This window comes from Hemiscyllium ocellatum, chromosome 8 (genome assembly GCF_020745735.1).
Source record: "Hemiscyllium ocellatum isolate sHemOce1 chromosome 8, sHemOce1.pat.X.cur, whole genome shotgun sequence".
Taxonomy (NCBI): Eukaryota; Metazoa; Chordata; class Chondrichthyes; order Orectolobiformes; family Hemiscylliidae; genus Hemiscyllium; species Hemiscyllium ocellatum.
The window spans coordinates 37,490,182-37,504,626 of NC_083408.1; the positions used below are offsets into that span (position 1 = coordinate 37,490,182).

General features: G+C 37.9%; 1 protein-coding gene across 5 annotated transcripts in view; it reads right to left on the reverse strand.

Moving 5' to 3' along the window:
- Positions 1-14,445, reverse strand: part of sipa1l1 (signal-induced proliferation-associated 1 like 1) — a 370,728-nt gene that overhangs the window by 32,223 nt on the left and 324,060 nt on the right. For all 5 annotated transcript variants that reach the window (XM_060828818.1, XM_060828813.1, XM_060828816.1 and 2 more), the window contains 2 exons: positions 11,945-12,414; positions 10,033-10,263 (listed from right to left, as the gene is read on the reverse strand). In XM_060828818.1, coding sequence (XP_060684801.1) covers positions 10,033-10,263; positions 11,945-12,414 — 701 coding nt within the window. The remainder of the gene's footprint in view (positions 1-10,032; positions 10,264-11,944; positions 12,415-14,445) is intronic.

Sequence of the window (14,445 nt, forward strand, 5' to 3'; positions counted from 1 at the left end):
ATAAAACGTCGAATTTCCTATTCCTTGGATGCTGCCTGACCTGCTGTGCTTTAACCAGCAACACATTTTCAACTGTTAAATCAGAAGAGCCAAATGGCAGGTTCAAGGGGCTGAACAGTCTATTACGGGTCTTTACATGTTTGTATTTTTACCAAAGAGTCATAGAACCATACAGATGAACAGTATGGAAACTTACCCTTTGGTCCAACTCATCCACACCGACCAGATGTTCAAACCTCATCTCGTCCCATTTGCCGGCACTTGGCCCATATCCCCCTCAACTCTCCCTATTCATATATCCATCCAGATGCCTTTTAGATATTGTCATTGTACCAGCGTCCATCACTTCCTCTGGCAGCTCATTCTACACATGCGCCACCCACTGCGTGAAATAGTTGCCCCTTTGGTCCCTTTTAAAAAATGTTTTGCCCTCTCACCCTAAACCTATGCCCCCTAGTTCTGGACTCTTCCACCCCAGCAAAAATGTATTGTTAAAAAATAATTTTTTAACCCTTCAACATTCCAACGTCATGTATCCAAAAATGTACTTTACACTTTCACATTGATTAACATTTTCTCACCAAGAGAGATTCAACAGGACTTGCTAGTGTCATGCATGATGACTCACATTCTTGACTTCGCTTTGCTGAGCTAGCTGTACTTCCCAATAGAAATGCAAAGCATAGGAAGCATGATACCATCTGACATTTAACCAGACAGTATGTAGGCACAAGTCTCACAGAATAGCTATACATACAGATGATTAGAGTTTCCATAAAGTAGATACAAATGGATGAAATTCAACCTAGTCATCCATGACTAGTAAATGCACACATTTACAACTGCACAAAGCTGTTATCTCATCTGAAACCATAGAGATAGCAAAACTTTAAAAAGAGAAATGTGCGAGGTTGACTGCATAGAGACCAGTATACTGAAATTTTAGTATAAATTATAAATGAACAATTGAACCCTTCTGCTGTAGGACTTTTTTGTTTCTCTGCATGTAAGTCACAAACTACCTGTGAGCTTGTTTAAAAATTTCAAGTAATTAATCACGAACTTGCATGCATACTTGCATATTGATAGCATACACGCCATTTTTATGAATCTGCCATCTCTTGCACAATGATTTGATAATGCATATCTCAAAAGCTGATGACATTACATTGTTAACTCTCTTCCTCACATTTTGAAAATGCTTGGACAAAACTACCATGCAAGCAAAATTCCTGACAATCCATTGAATTATGTCATGTATTTAGCAAGGTTGATACGTTATTCCCACTTATTGTTGATAGCAATAGGATTCAACTGTGCTGAAGTGAAAAAATTCATGAAAAATGCTCCACACTCCACAATGGAGTGGTTTGAAGTGCAGTCACTTCTGTAATGCAGGAGATGCAGTAGTCACACAGTAAACTCCTACAATACAAAAATGTTCAGTTAACCTGCTTTTGTGATTTGAATGAGAGAGAAATATTTGACAAAGTACTGGGGATAGGTTTAAATAAAATGAGGAACTGTGGATGTTGGGAATCTGAAACAAGAACAGAAATTGCTGGAGATTGTCAGCCAGGCTGGTATCTATACTACAGAAAGCAGAGAGTTAATGTTTCAAGTCCAGCTAAAAACAAACAATAATTGGAAGCATAAATTCAAGTCCTATCCATGTATGATATCTGGATTTATATAATTTATACAAGTAGTAATTGCATATAATTCATTTCAGCATATATTATGAAGTTGAAGGCATATACTGTACCTTTAACAGAGAGTGAATACTGCTCTGCACTGAGAGCTTACAAGAGCAGTCTCAGAGTGCACTGGAAAATTGAAAATAGGTAACATTTGGCTGTAAAATAGATACCTGAGTTGGTTGCGGTTTTGACAACAATTCAAATTTAACCAGTTTAAATTATGCCCCAGGATACTAAAACCCAATCGAATTTGAATTTATTGTTTTGTCAACATTAAACCAATGAGACGATCCGATGTTGGAGATATAAAAAAAGGCAGGCATTTTGAAAACTGGATAGAGCAATTGCCATCAAGATCTACCCAAAAAATTAGGAACACGCTCTATTAAAGGTACCTTTTCATATGAAACATCTTCATAGTAAAATGAAAGACAATGACCCAGGCAGATATTCAGACAGAAGAAGAAAGACACAGAAGATGACAGCAGCGATATGGTTTTGAAATTAAGTTGATGTAATTTTAATAAGTGTTTTATGGGAACAGTATATTATTGAGGTGGAGGCAGATAATAAGCAGTTAATAGAAAGGGGGGGCTTGGAGTTGTGAAGAGTCAGTTAGTGTTCATTTTTAAGAGTTAGAGTTAAAGAATAAATTGATTTTATTTTCTTTAAATAGTGGAATTTGGGTGTTCTCGGTCATTCATATTTTAGCAGGTTATGAGACGAGGTGAGCTTTTCTGGGTGTTTGGTTTAATTAACAGAAGGGTGCACTACTATGTTGTAACACATACTATACATGTAACTTAAAGGGATAATCCAAAAGAATCGAGAATGTATTTGATCTGCTATTTAAGATTGCTTCACACTCCTTCATCCCTTTTGTCATAGAATAGAATTTGTAAGAATCCTGTTAAACGATAAAACATAAAAGTACTTTCAGTTTAGAATTTACACATAGTAATTTAGCTGCATATTTATGCACAGATTTTTAAATCACAGTGGTCAGCATGTGTCCTGAATGCCTTGGAAAAAGGGGAGTGGCTGATCCTTCTGGTTCGTCTCCTGAACAGACTGTCAAGTCATTTGACAAAATACGTCATCACCAAAATTTTCAAACAAGTAACAAGATTCAGCTTTGCTGATGGTGAGGAGGACATTCCCTCTCAGATTATTCATGCAGAATCTGTGCTCTATGCCCAGAGATGCAAACAGAGACAAAATTCAACTGCTGCTGGAAGACTTACAATTGAATAAAAGATGCATTTTGGTCATTGATCGAGTGTTGATGATCAATACATTCCAAAGTCTAGGACTATATGCTGAGGTATGCACAAAGGCTTAGGGCAACACTGCAAAGATGCTGTCAGTGAAATGCCATTCTGAGGCCTTTCAACCATACGGCATTGAAGAATGATAGCTTATACAACCCTTCAGACTGTAAACTTGTCAGTAAATGCATATAGTAAAACATCAAACGTTGGAATTCAGTTGCAACACCTAAGATTGCAACACGATCAGTGGACAAAATGGTCATATATTGTATTTTCTACAACGTCCAATTTGAAATGTACTTTGAGCTTTTTTAAAATAAAGAATATTTTGCAAAGACTAAATCATTATGTACTGGGGTTTCCATCTCTAAACCAACCTTCTCTTTCCCACTCCAGTGCCAGAGTCAGGCAGTATTACGCAAATTCTGTCTAAGAGTAACTCAAAAATTCAGTTATGGGTATATTGGATAGTACACAGAACTTGGAAGACATCAGAGCACAGAAGCAACTCTTTCTCTTGCTGTAGAAAAGATGTCTGATACAACGATTCATCAATGTGAAGTATGTTTAATAGAATATTAATAGACATTTGCTTTGACATATAATAGCACCAATTTATTAGCTGAAGTTGCCAAATTTCGATAACAGTAAAAGAAAAGCACTTTCTTTTATATAGTTAACGGGCCACTGTTGATGCATAAGCTTTTTCATTTTTCTTGAAACTGATCCTGTTTATGAGCTTTATTAATTATGTAACTTTCTGGATACAGAAGTTTATTATGGATCATAAAACTTATGATCCTTTGTGATCCAAATTGTTTAATGGATTTATCCAGGCACATCCAGTGCAAACACGTTTGTTTTTACTAAACAGGTTACAATTCTGAGCACAGCAATATTTATTCCATTAATTCTGGATTAATTCTTTGGCAAAGAATTGTTTAAGACAGAAGGAGTTAGATGATTGCAGAATGTTCTGTTGCTGCATGATATAAAAGTAAACACATTCTAAAGACTATAGTAAGGATTCAGACTTCCCTCATTAGCGAATATTGACATAACAAATCAGTTGCAGCAATGCTAAAGTATTTTACTCATGATCAGTGTTAACTGGTAGTCATATTACATTGGTTGATCTCTGGAGAGCAGTTTTTAGCAGGAAGGCAGGTACTGAAATTAGGAAATCACAGCTCATATTGAGCAGCCAAATGAATTGATGTTTGTTTAATCTATTTGTTCTGAGTATTAAAATAAGTTCTCATTTTCAAAATGAAAGTTTAACCAAGTTTACCTTTTTGCTATCAGCTCTTAAAATGAGAGCAGTTTTATCATTAAAACGTTCAGTACACGATTACATCCATAGTAAAATATATCATTAGACAAAGGAAGAGGCAACTCTTCAAATTTTTTTTTGTTACAGTTGTTAGAACTTACTAATTGTTTTTTTTTATCCTTCATCCAGAATTTGTCTGTCATGCAATTGAGAATGTTCTAGCAAGGTCAGCATTTCATGCCCATTTCTCATTTTCCTTGATATAGTGTGGTTTACCATATCAATGTTTCCCAGTCTTTTCAGTAACAGAGCATTCTTCAATGAGATAAACAATTCCACAGCACACCCAATTTTTCACATCATCTTAACTTTACCTTTTGGCCACGTGTGTTTTGCATGTTCAAGTTAGAATTAAAGTCAAGCTATCGGAAAAGGTATAAAGCAACAAGTAATATTGATATGTAAAAAACAAACAATTATGGGCAACTTTAATCTTCTTATTGATTGGGTCAATCAAATTGGGAAAGGTAGTTATGACAACAAATTCATAAAGTGCATTAAGGATACTTTCTTAGTGCAATGTGTTATGGAACCGACCAAGGCGGCTATGCTGGATCTGATAACTGGCAATGAGACAGATTTAATAAATGACCTCAAAAGATCCCAAGGAAGTAGTGATCATGGCATGATAGAATTTAATAATCAGTTTGAAAATGAGAATCTTTAGTCAGAAACAAATGATGCTTAAGTGTAAATAAAGGTAATTATAATGAAATGAGGATATAGTTAGTTGAAGTGGACTGGGCAGAAAGACTGTAAGCAAACAGTGGTAGATGTAAGAAAGTAATTCATGACTCTCAGCGAAAACATATTCCAATAAAGGAGGAAAGATCCCAAGAGTGGGATAAACCAACCATGGCTAACCAAGGAAATTAAGGAGAGTATAAAGTTGAAGGAACAAGCATAAGGAGGCAAAAGCCACTGACAGTCCAAAAGACTGGGATAAATTCAGAAGCCAGCAAAAGATAACAAAGACAAAAGAAACAACTTATGAGGGCAATTTGTGAGGAATATAAAAATTTGCAACAGGACCTTTTTTAAATACATGAAGAGCGAGGTCAAGTGAACATAGGTCTCATAAAAATATGATGAGAAAAATAGTTTTAGGGAGGCAGGAAATGGTAGAGAAGTTAGTCAGATATTTTGCACCAGTCTTTACAGTGAAGATACTTTGAACATCCTACTCATTCTAGAGAATATAGGGGAGGAATTAAGTACCATCACCAACACTGGAGATGTAGTATTAGACAAACTAAAGGGATGAAAGCAGATAAGTCCACTGACCCCTGATGGCTTGCATCCGAGGACCTGAAAGAAGTACTTAGAGATAGTGGATGCATTGGTTGTAATTTTGCAAAACTTACTGGATCCTGTAAAAGTTCCAGAGGATGGGAAAACTGCTAATGTGCTAATTATTAAGGATGTAATAGCAGAAAATTTAGAAAATGATAATCTCATCAAGCAGAGTCAGCATGGCTTCATGAAAGGAAAGCACGTCTGATAAAGTAATTAAAGTTTTTTGAGGAAATCTCAAGCTGAATTGAGAACCAGATGTGTTGACTTCCTGAAGGCGCTCAACAAGTACTTCACAAAAAGAAAAAAGTGAGGACTGCAGATGCTGGAGATCAGAGCTGAAAAATGTGTTGCTGGAAATGCGCAGCAGGTCAGGCAGCATCCAAGGAGCAGGAGAATCGACGTTTCGGGCTTGAGTCCTTCTTCAGGAATGAGGAAGGTTTGCCAAGCAGGCTAAGATAAAAGGTAGGGAGGAGGGACTTGGGGGAGAGGCGTTGGGAATGAGATAGGTGGGAGGAGGTCAAGGTGAGGGTGATAGGCCGGAGAGGGGGTGGGGGCGGAGAGGTCAGGAAGAAAATTGCAGGTCAAGAAGGCGGTGCTGAGGCAGAGGGTTGGGACTGGGATAAGGTGGGCGGAGGGGAAATGAGGAAGCTGGAGAAATCTGCATTCACACCTTCCTGCTTGGCACACCTTCCTCATTCCTGAAGGGCTTATGGCCGAAACATCGATTATCCTGCTCCTTGGATGCTGCTTGACCTGCTGCGCTTTTCCAGCAACACACTTTTCAGCTACTTCACAAAAGATAAGTCTTAAGATAAAAGTCCAGAGTGTTCGAGTTAGTATATTGGTGTGGATAGACAATTGACTTATGGACAGGAAACAGAGTTTCCTTAAGGCATTCTAGAACCTATAAGGTGTTCTTTTGCAGGGTGACAAACTAATCAATGGGGATCAGTGCTGGGGTCACATCTGTTTATAACATACACTAATGATTTGGAGGAAAGAAACAAATACATAGTAGCCAAATTTGCAGACGACACAAAAACAGGTGGAAAAGCAAGTTGCAAGACACATACAAACAGTTTAGATTAGATTAGATTAGATTACTTAGTGTGGAAACAGGCCCTTCGACCCAACAAGTCCACACCAACCCACCCAGACCCATTCCCCTACATTTACCCCTTCACCTAACACTACAGGCGACTTAGCATGGCCAATTCACCTAATCTGCACATTTTTGGACTGTGGGAGGAAACCGGAGCACCCGGAGGAAACCCATGCAGACACGGGGAGAATGTGCAAACTCCATACAGACAGTTGCCTGAGGCGAGAATTGAACTCAGGTCCCTGGCGCTATGAAGCAGCAGTGCTAACCACTGTGCCACCATTCTACCGCAAACCTTAGAGAGAGACACTGATAGGTCAAGCAAGTGGGCTGTAAGTTGGCAAACAGAGTATGAAGTGAAATTATTCATTTTGGAATGGAGAATGAAAGAACAGTACTTTTTAAATGGAGAAAAGCTTCAGAAAGCTGCAATGAAAAGAGGTTTCTGAGGCATTTCTGCACAAAATACAAAGCGAGCACACAGGTGCAGCAGATAATCAGAAAGACTAACTGATTATTGGCTCTTATTTCAGGGAGGTTTCAAGGTATAAGAATAGGGAAGCTTTACTACAACTGTACACGGGGAAATCACATCTGGAGCGTTTTGGTCCCTTTACTTAAGGAAAGGTATTTTTTCACTGAAGGCAGTTCAGAGAAGGTTCACCAGGATGAATCCTGCTATGGAGGGATTGTCTTACGAACAAAGGTGAAACACGTGGGATATTTTACTCACTGCAGTATAGAAGAATAAGAAGTGAGCTCATTGGAACATATAGGATTCTTAAGAGTCATGACAGGTAAATGCTAAAATGGGAGAATCTAAGACCAGAGGGCATTGTCTCAGAATAAAGAGGTGTCAATTTATGATGGAGATGAGGGTGAATTCCTTCTCTCGGGGGTTAATAGTCTTTGGAACTCCTTCCCACAGAGAACTGTGGGGACAGAGTTCTTGTGTATTTTTAAGGCAGAGATGGATCCTTGATCAGGGAATCAGGGTTACAGGGAAAATGCAGGAAAGTGAAATTGAAGAATGTCAGATGAGCTATGATCCTTGAACATCTACGATCCTTGAACAGCCTCAATGGACTGCTCAGCCTACTCCTGTTACTATTTCTTATGGTCTTAAAAGACTGATATTATGCATTTAATTTGATGATTAATTTTCATGAACTTTATGAATTACAATTTTGTTGAATATTGTTTACAAAAAAATAATTTTTGTTTTACATTGATTTTTCACCACCTTTGTGCAAAGTTTCACAACACATTGACAGTTCTCACAGTTGAAAACTGTACCTGGCATTTCAGAGTCAATGAAGTCAACTATGGATCTAGAATCACATTTAGGCAGCACTGTGTAAGCATAAAATATTTTCTTCTCTAAGGAAAGCTGCTATTACTGATACTAACTTTATATTCCAAAATGCTTTATTAATTGAGTTTAAGGTTCAGTAGCAGCCATTGTAGGATTTTAACCCACGTTACTATGACATTCACCTGGGCTTCTAGATGAAGAAACTAGTGACATCATCATGATAGCAACGTTTTCCCCGCTACTGTAAAGTGTGCGGGTGTGTGCATGTGGGATAGAAACATGGACATATGAAGAAGGCAGAATACTTATTAGTTGATAGCCAGACATCTAAATGTTGGTGATTTTCCCAAAGCACTTTTATTTACACCTAATTTAAGCAGCTGCCAGTTAAGTTAAATGCCTTGATATCATTCACAAATCACACTATGAAGCCCATGCATCAAACTGGCTACACTACAATCAACACATCAGAGTCACACTGATGTCCCAAAGACCAGATGACACTTCTTGATAAGGCAAGTGTTTGTTGCTGTGAGAATGTTTTTCCAAGGAACATAATCAACCACCTGACAATCTACCAGAGATATAAAAAGCAACTGTGGGAAATTTAATTTTAAAAGAAAAATAAAAGAAGAACCTATAATACTGAAGTTTCTAAATTTTAAAAAATCTAAATACCACGGAGATTTTCCAAATCTGCAAATTTCATAGCTGTGATAAAGCTGGAACTCTCTGTGAAGAACATTGCATTAACAAAAAGAATAAAAGGAGGCAGATTTCATTAAACATCAACAAATGTACAGCAATCTTTTCTATTCTCATTCATCAGGGTAACATGAAAAGACTGTCTCTGATCTGTCTGGTATATGGCAATACAGCCCCATAGCTTTGCCAACAAGAACAACGCAGGTGCAGGCACGGCATACAGTAGATTCTGTTAATCTACACTATCAGCAGCTTTGGAATTTAGGTTGAATTTCAATGCTTTACAGTAATGGTACAGAGGGGAACTGGAAGCAGAAAGAAAGTGGAAGGAATAAGCATCTTTATTCTTACAGTGTGCTCTGGTACATTTTAAATGAGGTTTAAAGTTTATTCCACAAGAAAACTGTTTGCGGTTGTTGGAAGCAGTTCCACAATTTTTTACATAATTTTCCCACATTGCAGGAAAGCTAATTTTTTATCTTTTTAATAAGGTACACTAAATAAAATGCATCATAAAGCACCAAAACCAACAACAAAAGTGAAAAACTACTTTAAGAGTGTGATGAACAATGAGCAAGACACAAAGAGGATAAAATAATACAAAGTTCTTCACACTGTGACCAAAAGTAGGTAAAATTCCTTAGTACTTCAGAATACTGGATCCAGGAATCAGAAGAGGCAGAAGAATGATGGTTTTTGAAAAATCTATAAGTGAGGCTACAAAGCCAAAGGACCTCCACTTCCATGCTAATTTTGTGATACTCTCATAGCAAAGTGTCCTATTTCCTTCAACTCTCAAACTAGGAAGTAAAGATGCTTGAAGGAATAAAAGAGCCTAAACAAGGAAGAAAAACTTTTCCACAAATAATCCACTAAATTGATTGCTAATACTACAGTGTGTCAACTATTGGTGCATAATACTCAGTTACACAATACAGAGAACCCTGTTTCAAGAATGTGAGATTTCATTTATATCATATGATTTAGTGTGTCATTGAATCTGGTTGTAACAGTTAATTCATACAAATAAATAGTCATGGCTGTTGCTTCATGCTCTTAAGACAAGCAGGTCACAAATATATTTTATCTGGCATCAGAACACACATCTTGCACAATTATACTCATCTGAACCAACCATTTCTCCTTTTGTTGATTCCAAAATTCTTTTAGGAAATCAACAAAAGAGAAAAATGGGAATAGGGATCCCAATGACTGGTAGCCTTCAGGCACATGCAACATTAGCCTTGTTATATAGTGTGGGTTAAGAGAAAGAAAAGAACACTTCAGGAAGTTAGAACCTGGAATCTTACTTTCTTGTATCCACAAATCCCACAGAGTTAATGGTAGTTCCTTCAGGCTTTTTCCAGCCTATTAGGTATTTGCTAGTAGCTCCTTGACGGGGATAAAACGTCCTGGGTCCAGATGCTGAAGATGAGTGAAGAGAAGACTGCGGTGAAGGAGTGGGACGAATTTCATCATGAGGTGAACTCTTACTACGTGTGAAGACTACTGGACTTATGGAATGTCTTGAACTCAGAGTACTAGAGGAAAAGGAAATAAATAACTTATTACAAAGAGTAAATAAATAAATAACTCAAACTAATAAGCACCTCATTGCCAAAATTGTTAGACCAAACAAAATGACTGAAATATCAACAGCTGTCGATATTAAAATAAATAATTGATTTTCAAATTATGAGGTTGAATTGAACTGAATTGCATAATTACTGATCATTTTTGTTTCTTGACACAAATATAGCATTTAAAGGATCTGCTCGATGTGGAACCAATGGTGGAAATTGTTAGAGATCAGCAGGAGAAAGGTCTCCTGCCCCACCTTTTCTACAAATTTACTTGGATGGCCATTTGCAAGAAGCGAAGGGGCCAAAGACTGGAAAGTTCTTCTGCTAGAGCTGGAGGAGATAGGGAAGGCCGAGGCTATTAAAAGATAAAAACATGATAATTCAAAGTTGACACAATGGAGTTAGGTTAGGAGAGCAAACTAGGTATACAAATATTATGATAGATCAGTAGATTTCCTGTGGGTTATTAATCAACAGATTTCTGGCAATGGCTTTTACATTTTTTCTGTCAGGTTTCTGATAAGAACATGTCCATATGTAAAAATTTCTATTTCAGTTTCAGACTCTTAAAATTCATGACAATCATATTGATGTACTCAAAGCAAAATGTTTTAACAGAAGAGTTAACCCTTGTAATGTAAATGATATACACATACTGAACATCAACAATATATTCATGAAAAACATCCGGCATTGTGTGGCAGGAACATTCTAATGTCAACATGCCTGCTCAACGTATTTTGCAATGTTATAATTGGCATTCCAGAATGATGATCTTCAACCACAGCCATCTGTTCACCAGAATAGGATATCGACTGGAATGGAATCCAATAGTCAATGAGAAATATCTTCTATTTTATTTAAAGGTTTTAAAACATTCACTACTCTAAATTCCTGGAACATTTTCTGTTGGGATCAAAAAAAACAGTAGACTGCAATCTTTGTAATGGTTTTGTGGATAATACAGTGCAGCACAGAGTAATGCAGGTCAGAAAGGCTATGCTTCCTTTTAGGCTCCGAGCCAAACTATAATGAGGCGAGATAATTAGCTTTAATGTTCCCAGGCTCAGAATGAAGGAAGTTTAAAAAATAGTTATCCCTTTGGTCATCGCTTCTGATTGCTATACATGTCACCTTATGGATGTGTTGCATACAGATGTTCACGGTCATCAGTTTCAAAGCACCTCATCAAGTTCTAATTTCAACATTTAAATATACAAGGTTAAATATGCAATTCTACACTGAAAAATGACGGAGCAGAGACACGGAAACAAAGTAGTGTTTTCTGACAGGACAGTCACTGCTGGAACTGCAGCACGATATTGATCTGGAAGTGATCCTACAGAAGTGTTACACTGCTATATAACAGTGTACGATGTCATCATATCCCACATGCTTAGCTACTGAGCTCATCCCTGGTCGTTCAGGGTCGACTCTACTCTCAGGCTGCTGACGAGGTCGCAGATTCCACTGTAATCTTATACTTTACATTGGATTGGTTGGGCAAGATGCCATCAACTAAATGGATTGAGGTGATATCACGGAGGCTAAAAAACATTGGATAATGTGAGGTAGCCAGAAAGCAAAAAACAAATGAAACCCATTGCTATTGAGCAGAAAAAAAAACCTCAAGTATTACCTGGATTGAGAGGAGGTATCACTGAGGCTATATGCACTGCTTTCGCGAACTGGTAGATTTGATGTACTGTGTACCAATCCTCCGTAGGATTTGCTTTCTGTGCTTGGTGCTGGTGATAGTGCTCCCCTCCTCTCATAACTATGACCTGCCCGATCACCTAATCGGCTGCCATGCATGCTGCCATCACTGGAACCAGGCCAAGGAGAAGCTGCTTTCTCCTTTAGTGGTGCAGATCTCAAAGAGCTTGTTGGGCAAGCTGAGGAGCCTGAAGACAATGCCATACTATGACATGGCCCATAAGAGGTTGTGTCGATGCCACTGTCTGCAGATGTGCCCTGAATGTAGTTATATCCATTTAGGTCAGACTCCGTTCGGTCCCCTGTCTCGTACCACTTCTCATCACTGTGGGCACTTGAGGCATTGCTGGAAAGTGTGTTGCTGCTTGAATGACTTGAGTACTGTGTATCAGTCTAGGAAGAGAGGTGTGGGTAAGAAAATATAGTTATTTGGGATATATGCTCTAAACTACTTAACCCTGTGTTCCATTAATAAATCACAGATCAAAAGATTTGTCATCTAAAATTGGTGGTAACAAAATTATGGAAAACAAATCTTTCAACTCCAATACAAAATCAAAACATTTCAAAACTGTTATTTGTTGAATTCTTTGGCAAACAGATTATATAAATTAAGTTTTCATGCTGAAATACAACATCACAATGTCTGTGTCTTATCATAGTGGCATTGTTGACACCAACTTCAGTAATACTCAAACATAAAGATGAGCTTAGTGATTTTCATCGGTTAATTCTCGCTTAAATTTGGTGTTCCTGCAAGTTTCTTTGCAGGGGACTATTTCAGTGTAGCAAACTTAAATCTTCCTCCACGCGAGCACCAGATACAAAGTTTGTGGTTGAATAGGAATGGTTTGTTGCTAGACGTGGAAAGTGTAAATGTTATTTGTGAACTATCCTCTGTTTAGCTCCACTCATAACATATGCATTTCACCACCACCTGGATTTGAAATGTAAAATTATAAATGTGGAGGCCTCAAATACCATTACATTATCCCATTACACAAGTATAGTAATTTGTTGTGAAATAGCAGATTGCACTACATCATTTGCCCAGTGAGCAGTACATTGAATCAAGTGTCCATGCATCATAGCTGTACCTTAACTTCATCACTATAAACAACTGCCCTTCATAGCAAATGAACTTGCGCTGTACAATATTGAGTGCCAGAAAGGCAAATAATTATGGAAGTTGGCATCAGACATCTGTTCCCTTCTCTGCACCTCCAGAATTAAGGGATGGGCAACAGCACAAAAGAAGGATGGAGAGGGACAGAGCGCGAGAGACAGAGTGCGAGAGACAGAGCGGAATCTGTATTATTGCTGTCACTCCAAATCATAAACGAGCTGTCCATCCAACTGAACTAAGCAATCCCCAGTCATTTGCCCAATCACTGGGGTGATCAGGAGCACAGTTTGGGTGGCAGCTGAAAAACACCCACTTTTCTCGACCCTCCTCACAAGTTTAGATAAGTGGATTCTTCTTTGGTGCTTTTGCACAGCTTGCAGTGTCTGAAGAGTTACTGCTCATAGTAACTGCCAGTGTCAGCTCAGACAGGTAGGGGATGGGTGACTACTTAAATTCCCAATTGGAACTTGATCCAGTGGGCTCTCATTGGTGATGGTGGGTAGCTTGCTTGCTGATAATGTTGCCAGTCCCCACACTAAGATAAAAATGGAGAACCTGCCAGTACTAAGTGTATTTGATTCACACAAACATTTGTGCGTTAACCAGACTTCATGATAAATGGTGACACAATGACTATTTGCCATGCTCTTTTTATTGAATATATTCTTCTTATTAAACACAGATCCTCAGTGTGACCCTTTTCTGGCCATGTCATGTTTACTCCATTGAGAGCACAAGGCTGTGACTACACAATTGCCAACTGGTTTACTTCAATAGCACGAGGAAGTGATTTTAAAGAATTGTTCCCACAGAAATATTCTAATGACTGACTCAGTAATGTTATTTGGCCATGCAAAAACATTCATTTTTCATAGGCTTGATTCAACTGTGGGAGTTTGACTTAAGAAATCAAATAAATGCATGTACTCAAATGTCTGCTTGACATTTAATGCCACTTGGGCATGGAAAAGTTAGCTATTTGGGTTTCTATGTTTGGAATGAAGGAAGAGGGATGATGGCGAAGGTCGAGAGAAAAGAGCAGTGGGGAAGACAAAACGAGAGGCAGACCTCGTAACTGAAAACAAACTTGACAACGTTTAAATAATTTAACTCCTTGAGTACTAACATCAAGATATTTTATTTTAATCATAGGGCTATGCTTCCTAACTTTATACTTTTCTTCAGTTTTACTTTCCTGGATCTTTGCTTCTCTTGTTCACAGGAATTCAACGTAGCCTTCACTTGAAAATGGATGTATCTTGAACAATTATTTCAATTCTCAGATTTTATGCTTCCAA